Here is a 20,912-nt window from a genome sequence, read left to right on the forward strand (position 1 = left end):
GGAGGGAAGGGAGGGGAGGAAATTGTGGGAAAGCTCAAATGAGGCACGCTTGTGTAACAGGACGGCGGGAGGAAGAACATCAGCACGGAGAGGTAGTGTAGAGAATGAATGAGCGCTGGATGCTCTGATGGCCAAAGCCTCTGTGTCCCATCATGTCGCTCAGAGGGATTAAAGCCTGAAAGCAGGGAAGGACTCATATTCTTCATGCATTGGCATACTTGTGTTTTAGATACCGTGTGTATATGCATGCGCATATAATATTGAAACATGAGGATGAATGCACTCCTGGCCGCTATCAAACACACCCTCACACTCTGTCGAGAACTCACCTTCCGATCATAGTAGAGTGCTGCTGCACGGCGGCCTCCAGGAGGCGCTCCAGGATGGTCCACTCTCCCATGGCTGGAGTTCGGAGGCATTCACTGGGCACTAGAAATCAGGAAGGGGGTCTTCCCCAGTCGGCAGCGCACGAGTTAAAAGTCCCGTTTTGTGAGTCTTTCGAATCCACTTGTTGGGTCGAGATGAGGTAGGGAGGCCTTCAGACAAAAAGCAACTTTGACCGAGCTCCGTTCATTCACACGCGCCCTTAACTGCACCTGAGATGGTTCGGACTGAAGCTCGTCTACGTGCTAGCTGTAAAACGTGTAACTCTCCATCTGTGCGTCCTTCTTCCCCACTGCCCTCCTATGGGTGCACCTAGACCCTGTTCACCTCCTAAAACAGCTGGTCCGTCATATGTTCTCACACACAGACCTGGTCCGGAGACTCATCTACTGAGTTTCACCGCCCATCACTCCGCCCTCACACTCTGGTTTCTTTGACAGCATCTTGTGGTAGTAACTTCTGGAGCGGGCTCAGGTCCATACACTCATGTGAGCCTGAGTAACCGAGGATCTGTGTCTCTGCTCGTCCTCCGCTCCTCCATCCTCAATCATTACTTCCTCCCTCTGTCCTCTCTTCCAGCTATTTTATTCGATTGGATTCCTTCCCCTTCCACTCTGTTGCTCCTCTCCTTCTCTCCTAGGTTTGGTTCAGGCAGTGCTGGACTGAAGCGTTGCGCTCCTCCTCCTCTTCCTCCGTCTCCTTCCCTCTGCTTGAAACCGTGTGAGACTCGCTAGTCTCTCCAGTCCTCCTCGTCCTCGCTGCCCCTCTCTTTCTCTCTCGGTGTTTTCTGTCAGTGTGGTTTACGAGAGGCAGCTCTCCTTTCCTCTCTTCCCTTCATCTTGTTTTTCCCTTCCCACTTGGTTTCTCTCTTTCTCTCTCTCTCTCTCTCCGTTTGAGCCCTCCACCTGCCTCCGTCTCTCTCTCTCTGAGCCAGTAGGCAGCCAGACCGAGCGTGTGTCTAGAGGATTAGAGAGAGAAATCATCCCTCTGCTCCTCCCCCCTCTCACTCACTCTCCATCACTGTGTTTATTCCCTCCTCCTCCTCCTCTTCATCTCTTACTGTTCCACCACCAACACCACACAAACCGTTTTCCACTCTCAGCGCACAACGCTCATGATTTTTGTCTTCCATCTGTGTTTTTATCATCTTCGTGTCTGAGTGCATTGAATACATGGATGATCTTTGCTGTTTACACACACATCCAGACAGAGACATCAAAGCCAGTGCCATGCAAATGCAGAAAGAGAGTGAGTGAGTGAGTGAGTGAGTGAGTGAGTGAGTGAGTGAGTGAGTGAGAGAAAGAGAGTGTGAGAGAGAGAGAGAGATGGAAATGGAATTAGTGACAGTCATCAAGACTTAGAGTAATTTGCTCGATGAGTTGGATGCTCTCTCTCTCTCTCTCTCTCTCTCTCTCTTACACACACACACACACACACACACACACAGTAATCATGGGTCTTTTGGGGTTAGTGATGGGCAGAGGCAGTTCCACTTGAGGACATCTACAATTGCAGACTGATTACATTTCAAGTTTGATTCAGATATATTTGAGAGTCCACATTCTTAAAGCCACAGGGTTGGTAATCCTCTTCAAAGACATTGTTTGCTATATTTGCTGAAATACTGTTTCCATCCTGACAGAAATCAATAGATTCATTGATGCTCTGACGTAAAGAAATCTGGTATCTGTGGCTGTAATAAGCTACCTGCCTGTCTACCTGATCGCACTCTGAAACGTGCAATTTAACAGCTGTGAGTATTAACAATAGCCACGTTCGTTTTTTACGTTACTAATGATGACGATGATGCTTTTGGGGGGAGTGGCTTTGGAGGGACAGGGTGTCAGCGATTTAAGCTGACACCCTGTGATAGTTCAACACTGGGCTGGAAAATTTGTTTAAATCTTGCTTATTACCAACCCTGCCTTTAAACTGGACTGTTTTAGGCCCTAAATATATTTGTACACAATTATATTATATTATATATTCTTGGCAAAGTAGGGAAAGATTCCAAAAGTATTTGGAGAATCATATTGGGATCAAAATTATCTCTTTTTTTTGTTTTTGCTGGCAAGAGTTTCTTGGAGGGGGGTTTGGCTTGAGTTTGCATGTGTTGCCCAAACAACAGTCTAAACACAAAATGATATTCAGTTTGCAAATGATATTAAAATCTGAGTATCAGCATACACTTGAGGAGCTGGAACAAGCAAACGTCTCAAATGTTTTGCTTCATAACTGACTTGAATTAGTCATAATCAACATTTTTCATATTATAAAAGGAGAATCACCTGACTGCAGTTCCTCTCTCTTGGTTTTACAGCCCGGCTCTCAGACTGGGAGTAAAGTTGATGGAGACAATCAGCTAAAAGGAGAGTAAATATTGGACATTTATAGAATAAGGACAGTACATACGCATTTGCAGCAGCTATTCAAAAATATATTAATAGTGTTGGTATCGGATTTTTGTGTCACTTTAGAGCAAACAATCGTGGTATCACATGACAATGTTCAGTCAAATACTCACACACAACAGCAGCATCTCCATGGTTGAGTGTTTCAGTGGCTTCTTCTGTCACTCCCGGATCCCCAGACCGGAGTAGTAGTAATCTATTCTTAAGGAGGTATGGAGCGACCGCACACACGCACACACACACACACACACACACACGTAATCCGTCCTACCCCATGCCAAGACAATCTGGCAGCACCGTGTCTCACACGAGAAGAGAGTAAAGAAAAAGAGAGAAGAAGAAAAAAACCAAACTGGCTGCAATCTGCCTCCGTACAAGAAAACACTGACATATTTCTCTAACCACACACTATCCTCGTTCAGCTATCAAGACAATATTCTGTCAAAATATATCACATCTGTATTATTCCAGAATGTTTTGTCCACCACTTTGATCCCGACGGAGAAATCTTAATTAGACGGATTGCCATTTAGTTCTTCCACATGACATCCATGGTCCCCAGAGGATGAACCATGATAACTTGTGGTGATGCCCTGACTTTTACCTCCAGCGCCACCATGAGGTTGACATTTGGGCTTCGAGGGAGAATTTCAGCGCAACTATTTGAAGGATTGTCATGGCATTTGGTACAAACATTCATCATTCTCTCAGGATGAATGGTAGAATCTGACTTTTTATTTGGTGGCATCATCAGCTCAAGACAAACATGTGTCCAATAATTTAGGACCAAATATCTGTGAGCATGTTATCATGCTAACGTTAGCTACAGAGGCTGTTTTATCTTATATAGCGCTTATAAACGGGTTCCATGGATTTGCAGAAGCACGTGTCATAATATATGAAAAGATAAACGGATGGCAAGGTCAGCTTTGTCAGTAAAGATGTTACAAGACATTTTATCCAAGGACGCATTATTAAGGCTGGGGGACTTTCATTGAGTTTCAGTCAGAGATTAAATACAATAGTTTATTACATTAGTTTAATATTACAGTGGCTGTGGTAAAGGATTCATATTATCCTCACCGCTGTGTATTAAATCCTATAAGTAGAAAAGTAATGAAGGTTCCTTAGGGACAAACTGTGGCTTTATGAGTCTGCAGGTTAATTCATCAGCAGGAAGATGGCACAACATCGATAAGCTGCTGAAATGGGAGGTGGTCAAGGTTTCTCTACACTTGTCTCGTGAAGAGGGGGGGGGGGGGGGCTTCTGGAGGTAAAAGATTACATTTTGACGCTGATTAATGGATAAGGAGCTTTGGCGTAGCTCCAGGCACCATGTGTGTGTATACGAGTCCCTGTTTACACCAGCAGGACACTGAAGGCAATTGTGGTTTTATGCCAGCGGGTTAGAATCAATTATCTCACACCAACTTCCTCAAGCCAATCTGTCTGTCTGGGGTTTTTTTTCTTTTTAAATCTAAGATAATGAAAAAAAAAAAAAAAAAATCATGGATCTACTTCAATTAAACTCTTAATGAAGCATTCTAATTATAGTTTAAAAATGAGCATTTCCTTTTTAATTATCCTTTGCCTCTCTTAACTTTATGCTGCATGTTGATCCGGGTGTCGCGACATTTAAAGCAGCAGCACAGAAACGGCTCGAATACGGAGGAAATACCTTAAAAAACATTTTAACGCACCAAGAAAGGTTTGAAATATAATAACACGTGTGCATTATTATGCATTTAATCCACTGCTGCTGTAATATGTAGTAATTATTCTGTTATTGGTGCTACTACAGCTATTATTACTCATATGTATCCTTTGTCATGTGGATTAACTATGGTGTTATTCTATTATGTTTATTCTGTACTCATGACATCTATTGTACTTCTTGTCATCCTGCTGCGCTCCTTTTATATCCCACATCAAAGGGGTTTTTGGGGGCAGAGTGTTTCCTTTTCTGATGCGAGGGTGTAAGGACAGAGGGTGTTAAATATTGTAGAGCCCTCTGAGGCCAATTTGGCATTTCTGATATTGGCGTATACAAAATAAATTGAATCGAAAGCTGCAATAATCTTTGTGATATATCAGGCGTGCCGACAACTGACATAAACCGGACCACTATCCCTGCAGCAGAACATTTCATACAGCTGACCCTGTTATTAAGCCGAGTCTTTACTCATGTATGAGCGCAGTAGTGACAGTGACACTTGGCCTCAGCAGAACATATAAACCCTTAGAAAGCCCCTTTCCTGATAAGAGTTCACATTACATAACAAACATGCACCAGAACAGGAAATGCCTCCTTTTCATTTCACTTTATCTCACTGATGTGACATATTAAATCAGTTATAATCGTCTGAAAGGGTCAAACAAGCCCTCAACAGTCATTAAGTTGTCTATATACACAGTTCCATTATGATGCGTTAGTCTTTAAAATGCTGCTCAGCTCCGTGTGTTCAGGTCCTTTGGTCTGCGGGTCGGCTTTAAGTGATCTCTCTGAAAGCCCTCTTCTCCACATACTTCAGCTTCAGTCTCCTCTTGAACCTAAGAGACGGCGGGAGGGAGGGGAACACAAGTTTAAAAATAAATCAATACCCTCCGTATGAATGTGTACATCCCGCAGAGCCTTTGAGGAGGCGTTACGCAAGAGCGAGGCCGAGGTCCTTACTTGGCTCTCTCTCGAGGTTCGATCAGGTTCCTCTTCTGCAGACTCTTGAAGCGGTCCTTGAGGACGCTGCCCTCTGGCTGCAGAGTCCCGGCGTTGCGAGGGGTGAGAGACGACAAATCCACGTCAGACAAAAAACACTCTGCTTTGACTTGGCGAGCAACTCTCACCCGAATTATAAAACCCCAGTCTGGCCATAAAAGGCTGATTTAAAGTATTATTCAGAGACTTAATGGCAGGAAGATAAGAGAGAAGAATTTTCCACATGAAACTGTAATGACCCCTGTGGGGGGGGAAAGTGGGTCATCGCAGTATTACAGAATAGGATAAGGCTTAGAATAAGACAATACAGGGAGCTGAAGATAAAACAACTCAATGACGCAAAACTCATTACAGATAAAGATTCGTGTGTCCTCACTGGCAGAGAGGTCACAGTGGCTGAGCGAGCAAAATATAACAAGTGAAGTACCTTGAGTTGTCTCAGGGAGCCGGCCAGCTCGTCACTCAACTGGATCTCCATGTCCTGAGGCTGGAACCTGCAAATAAAGAACCCCACGGTTACAACTGATTCCAGAGTGAACACGAGATCCATCCACACAGCATTAATTAGTACCAGAATACATCATTTGTGTTGCTGAAATAACACCGGAGAGCAAATAAAAACTGATCTGCTATCCGTCTCATGATTCGTGGTCTTATTAAGAATAACCTTGTTGCTAATTAGCATATATTTAAAGCTGATGGGGATGTTGCTCTTTGTCACACTTTGCTTGCTAATCATTTTGTACACTAAAACTTCGACAGTTAAATCAGACAAACAATACAACATCATGGATGGAATACACCGGCTTCCTAAAGAGGTCACGTTAAGATTCCTGAAGTTACTTTTAAAACCATGAACGCTTTGGCTATGATTTGTGATCATGTGACACTTTATTCTGCACAGAGGGTTAACTCAGGTCCGGCAACCACGCGCTGCAAAAACATTGCTGTGACACGTACAGCTAGTTGTATAATTTAGGCTGTACCTCAAATTGTTTTCATGTCAACAGACCTGAATTAAAGGTTGTGCAAGTTGCTTGGCTTTAAATAATTTCAAGGTTCAGATGAGAGGAACGTAGACCGTCCTCTCTTAATAATTAAACCACGTCTGCAGTAAGTTAAGTTAAACCTCACATATGATGCCCTCTGGTGGTGTTTAACAAGGATTTCACACCTGGAGTTTGGTTCATTTGGACCAAGGGGAGAAAGATTAGATTAATCAGTTTGGTGTCTGAAGAAAGTGGGCATTTAGGAGGCAGGGAAGGTCTTAACAAAGTATGCCATTGAGTTGCATTACGGGAAATGTAGAATCATGTATTTTGGAGCTCCCCTCGTACAAAAGTCAGGATATCCCAGGTTTAGTGAGATTCATTTTTAAAAGAATCTGTCTCTTGCGAGTCCTCCAGCTTCATGAAAGTGCAACACTAACTCCCTGAGTGTCCCTTCAACATATGGAACATGTGGGATAAGAGTATCAGAGGTGCCTACTTGAGTTTGCCGAGACGTCTGGGTTGAGCTTTCTGGGCCTCCTGGTTGCGCTTGCGTTTTATCTGTTTCTCCTTGGTGTCCTCTTCCTGCTGTTTGATGGACGTCTTTATGGAGCGAAGCTGGAAGAGCTGCTGCCGCTTGTCAGACCGAACTCTGTGGGCCTGTCGCCGTTGCTCCTGAGATGGAGAGAGGAAGAGAAACAGAGAGGAGGGTTGTCAGATGGTGTGTGGAGCAACGACAATATGGCAACTTTTTGAGTAACAAGTGATACATTCACAAGTTTTTACTTTTAGTACACAGTGCAGCCCTTAAAAAGTACAAACTGTTGCATGCAGTCAATTGGGACAAACGTCTTCCTTATAACCATTTATCTTTAACTTCGACCCTCTTGCTTATATACACCTCTTGTGCAGAGGATTGTGGGTCAGAATAGCTGTTTAAACCCTTAAATAATTAACCGATTATCAAAAAACTAATTTCGGCCGACGAATCAATTAAGATGTCCTTTCGAGTGCTTCTCTTCAAGTTCCACCTTCTAAACACCACCTGATATAATTATAATAATCTATATAAATCTGATGTGAAGAAATACAAATTAATGTGATAAATAAATGGTATTATTTCCATGAATAGTTTGTATTCACATCAGACACCATCAGTGAAATAGTTTCATTACTTTTATAGTAGAATCCTCTGAACTAAGACATTCGTGAAGGAAAAGTCTTTAAAAAGTTTAAACTGTCGAGGTACCTTTATTTTTTCTGCCCTCTCTTTCTTCCTCTGCCTCTCGGTCTTCTTCACGGCCACTACGATGGCTCCCACTGCCACACCCTCCTCTTCCTCATTAGCAGCATCGTCTTCATGCTCCTCTTCCACGAGGCCTTCCACCTGCTCTCTGAAGACCGTCTCCTGCAGAACAAACACTCGCGTTAGTTAAACTCAAGAGATCTAAACCACCACGACATCGACTATAAACCGAAGATGACGGACGAGCTGGAATAGTCATCTGCACCTCTGTTGGGAAGTGTTCTCTGTTGACCGCCAGCTGTTTCACTATTTTGTCTTCCTCCTTCTGTTTCTTGACCTCCACCCCGTGGGCCACCTGCAGCAACGCCTGTGTTCACAGAGCAAGAGAGGAGACAGTCAGGGCAGCTCATACAACAAGACAAACCAGGAACATATTCTTTAGGCAACTTTATCAGAAAACACATCTGCATAAATGAGCCGTTTCTTGTACCGGACATCCGCAGCCCTCAGTAAGTAAGTGAGCTGTAGAGCTGTGACTGACCTGATGGGAGAAGAAGTCTGGGTTGTAGGATCCTCCAGGAGCGATCACCTCCACCGCAGGAAGCACGGACGGCTTCTCATTCATCCTAACCGGACGCTGACAAAACAGGGATGCAGCCACATTAGTCAAAATCAAAAACACACATTCAATATAAAGTATCAGTCCACAGGCGTTTACTTTGTAACTCACAAAAGCAGATATTTGTTCTCACCTTGACACGCTTCTTTCCCGTCTGTTGAAGGTACCAGGGGTCGGATGTATCTTTGGCTACATTAAAAAGAGAAAATTGTTTCAAATATATGAGCATTTAAGTGCGCTAAAGACAGATTATCAGGACTTGACAGCAAACACAGCTGCAGCCACTCGCAGCGTGCACACGGCTCACAATAATAATAAGAACCAATACAATTATTAACAATCTATTTATCCCTCTTTTCACAATGGGAACTTCACAAACTCTTTACTTCTTTGTGTGCATCCTCAGATCCCAGATGACCGTTGACACAACGGTCACCGGAGCTCCATATTGGTCTTCACATTCCCATGAAGGAAATACTGGGAGCGCAAGGATGAGATCATCACTGGACACACACACACACACACACCACACAGCACTCACACACACACACACACAACACACACACTCACACTCTTGATTCCATATGTCGTAGTATGCTCTCTCTGGGTTGTTGTTGGCCTCCAGCGCTGCCTTCTTGGCCGTCCCGTCGAGCGGCTGTCTGTTCAGCAGCCGTTTCTGCCTCCGCGGCACCACACCTTTGGCTGCCAGCTGCTCGGCCTTCTGGGCAATGCGACGGAGTTTCTTGGCGTTAGGTAGCTGGTAGGCCAGCACGCTGGAGGAGGGAGGCAGAAGACATGAGAGATGACACATGATGGAGAGGAGCCGCGAGATATCGAAACCAGGCCTGTTGGACTTGACAGTGCCTACTCTATGATGCACGTTTACATATCCTCAGATCCCAGGACACCGTTTACACAACAGTTTCCTGAGCTCCTTTGTGTTGACTTCACATTCCCACGAAGGAAATACTGGGAGCGCAAGGATGAGATCATCACGGGACGCAACAGATACGAGTTTGCTCAAAAAAATAACAATCCTTTTACAAACAGACTTGGGGGAACCTCTTCCCCCAGTCAGGCCAGACATACAATGTAACACCATGAAATAGCTGAGCCACAGCAGCCCCATGACTTTTAATAAACCGAAAAAGTCACAATGTGTTCCCACACACTGAAGCTGCCTTTCAGTCACACGTACTGCAGGCAACTAAAGGACTAAATCCAAGCCGGGAAATAACATTTTTAGAGGACACTGGGCTCAGTTTCTCCTGAAAGTGAAGGAGGATGAAGCACAGAGGGCTGTGATGGATACTTACTCTTTAGGTGGTGGAATGAGGGAGTCATGCTGCAGGATCAGGTCTATCCTCAGAGGACGTGACGCCTTCCCGTTCCTCCCCTTCTTCTCCTCGGGTGCCACTACTTCACAGGGAAATACAGGTTATACACTCTTGCGTACATATGTTTAAAAATAAAAACTACTATGAGACGAGGAAATGCATGACCCATCTGTAAGACCATGAACATGTCTTTTGTGTATTTACCTCTTAGTTGAGCTTTCTTTGGTGGTCCAGCATCCAGAAAGAATAAACTTTCATCTGACTTCTCAGACAGCAGACCCCTGAAACACAAATTGTCATATTATAGAATTTACAATTGAAGAAAGACACTTGTTTGTTTTATTTCGAACCAACAATGAGTTCCGATACAGTGAGTAATTTTCCAGGTGACTAAACCATTAATTGCATAAAATGTCAAAAATCACAAATTCCATGACATCAAAGTGACGTCTTCAAATTGCAAATTTTGTCCAAAATCCCCAAATTATTCAAATGAAAGATGGAAAAGATGAAAATCATATTTGTGATCCAGAGGCAGCAGATGTTTTTTATTTCAATACAAATACAAAAAACGTGTTAAACATTAATTGAACTAACGTTATTGGGGGAATTTGTGTGAAATACGACAAGCACTAAAGCCTAATGCTTGTTTATTATATAATTATTATATTTATCAAGTCTTACATACAGTCTAAGGCCTAATGAGAGACGCGTCCATAGGACACCGACCACAGCTTTAGCACTAGTTGACTGAACGTGTTGTTTACGTGAACACAACGAGCCACAGACATTAAACATAAACAACACGTCAGTTAGCCGCCATAACTTTAAGCTAACACTTTTTTTAAAAGACTTTTAGTTTGACGTAAAGAGCACAGGAAGCACACAGTGTTCGTCTCCGCCACATTTAACTTAGCTAAACTCACCCCGTGGTCCTCTCCTGGAGTCTGACGTCCGCTAAAAAACCCTCTACGTCGTTTATGTCGCTGTATTTGTTCCAGTTCTTCTTCTTGTTCTTGTTCAAACGTTTTCTCCGACCACCGGGCGAACCTGCGGCGCCCGAATTGGACTTTAAATTGAGAAAACCTGGCTGTGAGGCCGCCACGCGTTTCAACCTCCTGATCGGCGCCATTGTTGGAGGACTTGAGAAAGAAGAAACACGTTTCTTCTTCTTTTATACTGAAGCGGTGGAGGGACGCACACAGCGACGCCTGCAGGCCGGACGGCGTAACTGCTGTATTAACTATCCATGGAAATAAAAGTTTAAGTAAAACTTGTTATTTTTATTTTTCATTATATCATATTTTATAATGTTAGGATATATTTATTTACAACAAATTACGGGTTTTATCAACACATTGCGTGATACTCAGAGTATTGGTGTGCTGGTTTAAATTAAAATTGTGTATATTCTTAATATCACATATATACAAATTGTCAATATAGTATTAAAAGTCTAAAACACCAAATATCACTCATTTTCTACTCTCCCTCGGACACTGATTGTGCTTTGGTTACTTTTTTTCTTTCTAGAAAAAAATACATTTAATAAAAAAAAAATGTAATAACCTAAACAAACAAAAATGTATATAATCAGGATTTTAAAAAAATTAAATAACAAAAAAATGACCACTTGAGTGTGGTCATTGTTTATCATGTTGATGCATGTATGTAACGTGTTTGTCCCCAGATGCATCATGGGAAACGTGTCTCCTGTTGCTCTCCTATGTTCTTTTTCCTTTTTTTTGTCGTCCCTTCGTTTTATAGCGAGAACAACGCTTTAGAGACTCAAGAATACGTTCACATTTTTTGAGCCGCAATCTGTCACTAAGTTCCCAAAGGTAAGTATCACCATTTCAATAAAACTCCGATCTATCATTTAACGTCGTGTTAGTTGTCGGATGGACGTGTTTTTTCGTTTATTTTTGTTGAAAACGATAAACGCAGAGCAGTCGAGCCATTATCTGCCTGCTCGGGGAGACCTAAAAAAGCACTTGTGATCTGGTCACATTTGACTCGGAAATGCGCCTAAAGTGAGGGGTCATCTGACAAAAAATTGTTCATCAAAAGATTCCCAGACATGTCTAGTGTCATCTTCAAAAAGTATATTCCACTTTCACGCCGTGGTTTTTATACTCTTCCGTCGTTTTTATCATCGATAACAACGATTTTTTTCCTTCCCGTTTGCGTTCTTCCAGCCAGCAGACAGCCATCATCTTTAAGGTGTGCTCGTTTGTTAACACCGGGCAGCCGACGCGGGCGGAGTCGCTTGGTTTTCCTTCAAAATAGCTCATTCTGAATAAAAACTCAAGGCTCGCGCGCAACCGGGGAGCACGCTGCGAAGAAACGAACGAACCCACGTTCGTTGCGCAAGGGGCGGGGTTTGTTGGGCCTTTATCGTACTGTGATTGGTCGAAAGGTTTGCAACATCCCGCCTCTCGGGCTTGTTTACAGAGTGTGATTGGTTTACGCGATAAAGAGCGCTGCTATGATTGGACGGCTTAGCTGTCCGTTTTGAAGACAGTCATTACATAAGCTTAGGATATAATAAAAATATAAACTGAGGCTCCTGATTCTGATTTATGCTCTTTTGCAACCCACTCCAACTGAAGACTAGTTTGCCATGTTGATGTAAAGTTCTATATTAATGAAAATACAACGTGAAAAGTACATTTTTATCCTTCACATCTTGAGCTATTCTGATTCACATGTGCCCCTAAAACTGCATTAAAGCAAACTTTTGTCACTTGTCTCCAGGTGATCTTCAGCAGCCATGGCCCGTACCAAGCAGACCGCCCGTAAGTCCACTGGAGGCAAAGCCCCACGTAAGCAGCTGGCCACAAAGGCTGCTCGCAAGAGCGCCCCTTCCACTGGTGGAGTCAAGAAGCCCCATCGCTACAGGTGAGCTCTCACGTGGTTAATCTGTTTGTGATGGAAAGATTAACAACACAAGGCACGCTACAGTTTTATTCCCCCTCTGTTGTACACGTGGGTGTATAGTAAAACTCAACTGATTTACAGATGGACTCTGTCCTGCAGCCCCAAAGAAGCACTTTGGGACATCACTTTGGGACATACTTAAGCTTATACTTTTACTTCTACTCTATGAACATACTGTCACAAAACACAGTAGTTTATGTACATTGTGTATTTGGACTGTTATGTGGAGAACATCTGAGTGGAGCTGATATTCTATCCTGTGGTTTCTCTCAGACTCCTACTAGTAGAAAAAGACTGAGAGTGGGGTTCAATCATTCAGTTGCCCTACCAACAGTATGCGGAGGTGCAAGGTGAAGATGAAAAATAGTGCACAAAATTAAAGAGTAATGTGTTCTGTTAAAAAAAATCCAAGAAGGATGACATGTGTTATGTGCAAAAAAGCAGGTCAAGTTGAGCTGCTCCCACCTCAAATTTTTCCATATTATGATTTGTTTTTGCCATTCCTCCCCAGGCCCGGTACCGTGGCTCTGCGTGAGATCCGTCGTTATCAGAAGTCCACCGAGCTGCTGATCCGCAAGCTGCCCTTCCAGCGCCTGGTGAGAGAAATCGCCCAGGACTTCAAGACCGACCTGCGTTTCCAGAGTGCAGCCATCGGAGCTCTGCAGGTCAGTAGCTCTCACCGTTAATATAAATTACCAAATAATAACGTGTTTTAATCATTGAGACCAAAATGTTTTTGCCTCTGTCATCTGCAGGAGGCCAGCGAGGCCTACCTGGTGGGTCTGTTTGAGGACACAAACTTGTGCGCCATCCACGCCAAGCGTGTCACCATCATGCCCAAAGACATCCAGCTGGCACGTCGCATCCGCGGGGAGCGCGCTTAAAAAGTTTCCCGATGTTATCTGCTGTCCTTTCATCCCGTCACCACTCTTTACATCCCTGTCCTCCCTCTATACTTAGTAGTTTGGTTTGAGGTCCTATATATATATATATATCGTATGATTGTAATAACCGTAAAATGTGTGATCATGTCTTCTTTGGTGCTACTAGTAGCAGAGTTTCCTTAGAGATGTCTTCATGTACGTTTTGAACTTTTGAATCAGTTACTCTTCTAACTAGCTAGCTCACAGGTTGTTATCTCCATGCATCAGGTGTTTTTGCAAGCCAAGAATAGTGTGTGATTTGAGATGAACATAGGAAATTGCATTAAGATTAAGACATTTTCATCTTTAGATGGACATTTACATTCATATAATGGGTCTTCTGATTTTTCTTTTAAATAGAGATTTGTTGTAAAAGTAGTGATTTCTCTTTTTTCCCTCTTTTCTTTTTTTTACAATAATGGTGTATTTCTACTGTTAGTGTTAAATGTATGAAAATACAAAAGTTTGATTCTGGTTATCAATTAGAAACGTCATTGTGCGATGATGACACTGCATTTTTTGGCAGAATCAGCGGCGTATATGTAGCAGACCTATGGTGATCATATTTTGATTTTCAGCCACGTTATGTCCAGGTAATGTTTTGACTTTTTGTTCCTCTCTCAGGTTGATATGATAACCTATTTTTTTTCTTTTTCTACTGTGTTTTTGATTTATGTTTTCAGTCATTTTTAAAAGGCAAAATATTTGTACTCGAAATTCACAAACATAATAAACGGATTCTTGTGGTAAGACATATGAGTGAATAACTTACATTAAAATGATATTCATATTTGAGCTGAAACAATTATGAACAGAAAACTTTTCTGCATCTTCTTTGATAATTTACTCTTAATTTTTCAAGCAGGCAGATATCCAAAATAATAGATTTTTGCAGCCCTAATTCACATTATTGTGCATTCATTTACAACATTTATATTGTCACACATCCTTCCAGTAACTTCTTTTTCAACAACAAAAAAGGGTTTGTAATAATGAATATTTATATATATATATATATATATAGTATAGTGCAAACAAGAGACATAATAAAAAAAACAAGATCAAAACAAGTATTATAAATAAGTAATAAAACAGTAAATAATATAAAAAAGTAAAATATCCACAATAACTAAAATATTATATATACAGACAGAATTGTTATAATTGTTGTGTTGCAATATTATACAGACAAAATAATTGTAATTGTAGGGCAAAATACAAAAACAAAAAAAAACACAATTTGTTTTGTTACTTATTCGCTTATTATTAATAAAACTAAGTCATACTAATTACGACAAACGTACATCAAACGGCTAAAAGTGACCACATTATTATTATTGTTGTGAACGCTGTTGCATTGTGGGACAGATGATTGACGCGGCGGCCATTTTCCCCGCTGGACGCTCTACTGCTTCCCATTGTGGATACGAAGAAGAAAATAAGAGACAAGCGAAACATTTCTCACGACTTCTACTCACTTTTCCCCCCAGGTAAGCCCCTTGAAATCTGTCACGGGGTTCGTGAATGGACTTTAAATTTTTTAAGTTGTATTTTATTTTATTTTTTAGACACATTTAACTGTGAAAAAACCATAATTTTGTCGTGTGGAAAGAAACAAACAAAACACGGGCTTGTCGAACCGACGGTTGAAATGCAGTCTCTGCAGCCGTTGAGATTCAAATTATGCGCCCGGTTCAGCTCGATTCTACGCAGCCATTAGGGACCGTTGGGCTTTCCTAACCCTATCTATGAGTTCCTTGAAATGTCTTGTGTGTCTTTCTCTTATTTCCCGATACGCTGGAACTGCGGTTATTTGTCAAATTGAAGTTGTTTATGCGCTACTCCTTTAGCTCTTCTGCCCTCGGTCTTTATCCCGTTTGCGCATCAAACCGCCGCCATCATCAGAGCTGAGGTGGGCGGGACCTAGCAACAGTGGAAGGCAAGCTGGAGGTCCCGCCTACTTTTGACGACTGTGCGCGCTGATTGGCTCGAACGTTATATTTTTAGCTACGTATTGGTCTCCCAGCCAATAGTACCGTAGTTCGTCTTTGACTGACGTTTGTCAGTCCGATAGTGGTAGGGATTGTTTTGTATGTTTACTTCCCGAAAAAGTTAACTTAATTCAAGTTGCCTGTTCCCTTTTAAAAACGATATAACATGTTTAATTTTATATATGTGTATTTGAAAGGGTTAATAATCACCCTCAGGAAGTGTAGGAGTATCAAACCAACAACATAAAGCTATGAAGACATATTTGCATTACTTTCAGAGTATACAGGGTAAACAAAGCTAAAAGTAGATGTAAAGGAGAACTCTTGATTATTGAATATTCATAATAAACCAAGGCCATTTATCCTCCTCTTCTAAATCTTTTTCAGGTGATCTTCAGCAGCCATGGCCCGTACCAAGCAGACCGCCCGTAAGTCCACTGGAGGCAAAGCCCCACGTAAGCAGCTCGCCACGAAGGCTGCTCGCAAGAGCGCCCCTTCCACTGGTGGAGTCAAGAAGCCCCATCGCTACAGGTGAGACGATACCTCACAATGGTGGGGACAAAATCATATAAAATAAGACGTACAAATGTTTCTAGAAAACAAAGAAGTACAAAAAAAACTCACAAAATCATCAATTTCTCTCCAGGCCCGGTACCGTGGCTCTGCGTGAGATCCGTCGTTATCAGAAGTCCACCGAGCTGCTGATCCGCAAGCTGCCCTTCCAGCGCCTGGTGAGAGAAATCGCCCAGGACTTCAAGACCGACCTGCGTTTCCAGAGTGCAGCCATCGGAGCTCTGCAGGTCAGTAGCTCTCACGTCAATATAAATTACCAAATAATAACGTGTTTTAATCATTGAAACCTAAATGCTTTTGACTCTGTCATCTGCAGGAAGCCAGCGAGGCCTACCTGGTGGGTCTGTTTGAGGACACCAACTTGTGCGCCATCCACGCCAAGCGTGTCACCATCATGCCCAAAGACATCCAGCTGGCACGTCGCATCCGCGGGGAGCGCGCTTAAACGCCCTCTCCTCCTCTCGGTCTTTCTCCCTTTTTCACCTCTTCCTGCCCTTCCTTCACCAGTCTGTCTCTCGTTCCCTCACCCGCTCCCTCCCTCTCTCCCTCCTCCCTGTGTTAGTAGTGTGTAGAGGAAAACTGATTATATTATGGAATAAAGTGTATAGTCGTGTTTTTCTTAGGCTTCTAGGGTACTCTCTCTTTTTGTGCATGTACCGACTCTTTGGTGATGAGATCTCCTCAAGCACACGTCTCCTGGTTTGCACTTGTCTCTAATCTGACTCCGCGGGGGTGAGGATGACTTCTGGATAGAATAAGAGAAAACAAAACATGGACTAGAACAATGCAAATTTGGGCGGGACAGCCAGGAGGAGAGGATGGGTACGTGTCTGCTGGGGGACTCTTGTCTCTTTTCTACAGCAGGGTGCTAGAAGAACTTACCAGGTCCTCTCCTCCTGCTCTCTATCCTCCGCCAGCCTCGCTCAGAGACGACGGTGTTGGTCTCTTCTTTCAAGATGGCCGAGGCTGTATTTTCTGTCCCTGTCTGTGTCTGCATGAGTGTTGGTTCTGATCACCACAGCATATTGTACACAATCCATCAGCATCTTTTTGGAGAACTTGATTTATATATTTACCATATTGATCGTTGCTGTCATTCATCAGGTTAGAGTTTTTGTTTTTTTTCTTTCAAATGAGTCTCACTTTTTTTTTTTTTCACTTCAAAGTATTTGTAGATGACGTGGAGATGGGGGGATAAATCAGATTACAACACCGACAGAGTACAAAAACAAACTGATTTGAACATGTTTTTTTCTACTGAGATGTGAAGCTACTGACTTGTTTTGGCACCAAAGTTTGATCCTCTTGTAGAAGCTCTTTTCCTAACTGACAGAAGAGTTTAACTTCACCTGTTGTTGTGGTGTTCAAATTGGTTTTATCTAATAATTTAAAGCCAAAGCTTGAGAGCTCGAGTATGGTGTCAGAGATGCTTTTGTAGCAGTGGCTCATTTTTTTAAATACAAAAAGACCTTTTTGTAACAAAGGTTCATCTAGGTTTGTAATGTTCTTCAAAACCAAAAGCTCTCAAAGTGTGAAAATCATTATTTTTTAAACAAACTAACTGATTAAAATGTGAACATGTGTTGTAAATCAGTGTTACATGATAATAATACTGGTGTTTTCTGTATACGTCCCCCCTTTGCTTCTATTGTTTTCTCCGGATCAGTCGATCGTCTGTATACCGTTTCTCAGGTCGTCTTGTCACCTTTTAACTTAATTTTAAACTTTTTTTTTTTTTTTTTGCTGAATTTGATTTTCTTTTTCTTTTTGAAATGTTGAGAATGATGTTTCAACTAAACAATGTTTGTAATTTCCAGATTTGTCATATAAGGTGGTAATAAATGGATGTTACACACACTCTGTCTCAGTGGTATACACACACACACTTTTATTATAATAACACATATAATGTCCTATTATCACGAGACTAACAGTTCAGAGAAAAGTTACAATACTAGTCATACACCACTGTTCAGTAAAGCTTTAAGGTTCCCGACAATAAGCTCTAATTCTGTGTAAAACTTCTTTTACATTTAACTGCCATGGCAAAAACAACCCACGGAATTAAAATGAGCACCAAAACCTCAAAGTATCTCCTGTTTAACCATTGAATAAGAAATGCTCCAAACCTGCACAACCTTTCCCTGATTGATAAACAGAATTCATTGCCTTTATTTTACCATTACATGATATGACCTATAATCCTCGATCAATAAATTCCTCATTAATACTGAATTCACTCTGTGGATCAAACCCCTGAGAGGCCTGAAGGCACTTCCACCACTAGATGGCAGTAAAACACCACGTTTGTCCCTCATGCTGAGGAATGGACGGATCTCCTGCTGATGTTAAACTGGAGTGAATTAGGACAGTGTTTTAAATGTTCATCCCAGTGCCGTAGCCTTTCTCCTTCTTAAACACAAACAGACTTACATGTATTTCCCACTTTCCATCTTTGTTTTTCTACGAATGGATTATGATTAATACAAATTTAAGTCAGGAATTCCACTCTTTACACATTTTGTCTGATGATACAATTTTACTCAGAAGCGACTTCATTACCCGATTTTTTAATTCTATCTGGAAAATTGTTGTGTGCCCATTTTATCTTACACAAACACACAGACACACACAAACACACAGACACACACACACACACACACACACACACACACAGACTCCAGCATTACAATTAATATCCTTTTCTGGCTCGACATCATTCCCCTTATCAGTGTTTCGTTTCATCCTTCTACTTCCTTGATTAAAAGGGATGAAGCCATGCCCTCAGCCATATTCATTACAATGAAACACACACACACACACAGACACAAACTCACTCACCATGTCACCGTTGCCTCGACTATACTCATTACAATGAAACACACAAACAAACATCTAATCAAACACCATCTTTTTAATCCTGTTGTTTTGAATGGGCAACACAGGCAACAGTGTTGTGGACACACACATACACACACACACACACACACACACACACACACACTGTCAATCACTACATCAGGGTGAGGGTCAGCGCTGTCTCCCCCCAGTTAAGTGTTTCAGGAATCACAGTTCAGTGTTGTTCTGATTGATACTTTCCCCCAACATGTTTTGTGAAGTTTGCATTTGTAAACAACAATTTCTTTCTATGTTAATTTAATTTCTGCTTTATTGTTAACTAGTTTGTGTGCAGTCTCAATCCCAGCCCACTGATAAGGTCGGCCATTTGTAGCTTGTAGTTCATCGGTTACTGTGGCGGTTAATAGACTAAACATCAGCTTCACACCATCCATTATATTTTCCACCTCAGCACAAAGTACAGTACAAGTACTCACTGGACTTATATACTGTATGTCTAGCTGTTATCATTTCAAAGGTACTTCATTCATTACATATATTCTGAGAATGTTTACAGTTGTACTGTGAATATGTTGTAAACCAATGACAAGCCAACCACATAATGATTCATTCTAATCTCTTCTCATTTGTATTCATAAACGTACATTTTCCAAGATGACAGTGAGGTTTTTTTTCGGTTTTTTTTTCAGGATTTGGACCCAAACACTTGAAGAAAAGTCTGGTCCAGCACATGTGACCAGGATTGTCAGGCTTTTATTATTCTAAAAAGACGTAATTTAATCATCTCGTCCACTGAGTTTTCATTTTTGCAAACTAGGAGTTGGAGCTCTAAATGAGCAAGAGAGGGAAAAAACGGGCCTGTGATGACAACGTCATGTTATCGTCACCAGCCGTAGATCAAAACTTTTATATTTTCCACAACCCTTTTTTATATGTGTCCATTTTTGTTCATCAGAAACATGCAGTGTGTGTGTTTACATCAGAGGAGCATCATGTGAAACTATGACTTCGTGACTCATCAGCAGTGTGTCCTAACTGCTGAGCGTGGAATGGACCGTACATGTCCATCTAAATATGTGCATAGTTATTTTTTCCTAATTGTTTGTCCATGTGTGTGTGTTTGTGTCCATGTGTGTGTGTGTTTGTGTACGTGTGTGTGTGTGTGTGTGTGTGTGTGTGTGTGCGCACAACTGTGTGCATTCGCCTTCCACCAAGGTCTGCGTAGTGGTGCTCCATCTGTGGCACTCAGGGGATTAAAGCCAATCTGTCTGTCTGCCGCTCAAAGTGCTGACCGTCAGACCAGCACCAGATTAACACAGTGCTGGGATTGGTACGGGGGGGGCATGGGTGAGGAGAGATGGGGTGTGGGTGGAAGAGAGAGGTGGATGGATGTTGAGGAGGAGAGAGATATGTATGTGTGTTGGGGGAAGGTGGGGGGGCAGGTTGAGAGGCCAACCTGTGATTAGTACACAACTGGCACAGTGTGTGTGTTTGTGTGTGTGTGTTTTTAGGAAGGGAGGGGGCTTAGACAGAGGGACAGAAGGGGAAGAAGGACAAGGGACAGATGTACAGTAGGCCTTTATGGTGGGTGGATGGATGGGGGTCACAGTTAACACATAACCTGGTGGAATGAGGAGTTCCTGAGGTAGTTTTCACGGCTCAACAAGACCGGAATGTAGGAGTGCAGTTGGAGTGGTGGAGCAGAGATAGATGGAGACACTTTAAAGTCTGTTTAAAAGAGAAATTAACCCGGAAATGTTAAGAGCAACTTCCCCTCCTTTACATCATTAAGAGCCGGAGCTACAGTTCACATTTCATGGAGGACACGCTGTAACTCTTCTGTGAATCTTCCACTGCAGCTTCAATGTGAACATCGACGTTCCCCCCGGTGCACGCTACTGTATTATAAAGTCTTCAGAGTACCAGG

General features: G+C 42.2%; 4 protein-coding genes across 5 annotated transcripts in view; 2 read left to right on the forward strand and 2 right to left on the reverse strand.

The window, feature by feature from the left end:
• The window catches only part of gjd1b (gap junction protein delta 1b), a 31,434-nt gene extending 27,765 nt beyond the window's left edge, over positions 1–3,669 (reverse strand). The window contains exons 1-3 of the mRNA XM_076101008.1: positions 2,909–3,669; positions 2,673–2,746; positions 330–1,342 (exon numbers count right to left, since the gene is read on the reverse strand). Coding sequence (XP_075957123.1) covers positions 330–400 — 71 coding nt within the window. The 5' untranslated portion in view covers positions 401–1,342; positions 2,673–2,746; positions 2,909–3,669. The remainder of the gene's footprint in view (positions 1–329; positions 1,343–2,672; positions 2,747–2,908) is intronic.
• A 1,435-nt stretch (positions 3,670–5,104) lies between these two features.
• Positions 5,105–11,001, reverse strand: nop53 (NOP53 ribosome biogenesis factor). Of its 2 annotated transcripts, none has more exons than XM_076101007.1 (12): positions 10,626–11,001; positions 9,904–9,980; positions 9,679–9,778; positions 8,933–9,135; positions 8,496–8,551; positions 8,285–8,380; positions 8,009–8,110; positions 7,747–7,905; positions 6,997–7,172; positions 5,936–6,002; positions 5,470–5,546; positions 5,105–5,345 (listed from the first exon to the last, which is right to left on the reverse strand). In XM_076101007.1, exons 1-12 carry the CDS (start codon positions 10,829–10,831, stop codon positions 5,285–5,287), a joined length of 1,380 nt encoding a protein of 459 aa, XP_075957122.1. In that variant the 5' UTR covers positions 10,832–11,001; the 3' UTR covers positions 5,105–5,284. The 2 variants fall into 2 exon arrangements, with proteins under 2 accessions (XP_075957122.1, XP_075957121.1); XM_076101006.1 differs by having other exon boundaries at positions 9,679–9,781; positions 10,626–10,991.
• Positions 11,002–11,384: 383 nt separating this feature from the next.
• Positions 11,385–14,316, forward strand: LOC142959638 (histone H3.3A). Its single transcript, XM_076101012.1, has 4 exons — positions 11,385–11,540; positions 12,457–12,600; positions 13,151–13,304; positions 13,395–14,316. Exons 2-4 carry the CDS (start codon positions 12,473–12,475, stop codon positions 13,521–13,523), a joined length of 411 nt encoding a protein of 136 aa, XP_075957127.1. The 5' UTR covers positions 11,385–11,540; positions 12,457–12,472; the 3' UTR covers positions 13,524–14,316.
• A 585-nt stretch (positions 14,317–14,901) lies between these two features.
• Positions 14,902–17,983, forward strand: LOC142959637 (histone H3.3A). The gene is made up of 4 exons (XM_076101011.1): positions 14,902–15,052; positions 15,941–16,084; positions 16,200–16,353; positions 16,443–17,983. Exons 2-4 carry the CDS (start codon positions 15,957–15,959, stop codon positions 16,569–16,571), a joined length of 411 nt encoding a protein of 136 aa, XP_075957126.1. The 5' UTR covers positions 14,902–15,052; positions 15,941–15,956; the 3' UTR covers positions 16,572–17,983.
• Positions 17,984–20,912: the final 2,929 nt, after the last annotated feature.

The sequence above is a fragment of the Anarhichas minor genome, unplaced genomic scaffold, assembly GCF_050575085.1.
Source record: "Anarhichas minor isolate MPS153535 unplaced genomic scaffold, ASM5057508v1 ptg000026l, whole genome shotgun sequence".
NCBI classification, from domain to species: domain Eukaryota; kingdom Metazoa; phylum Chordata; class Actinopteri; order Perciformes; family Anarhichadidae; genus Anarhichas; species Anarhichas minor.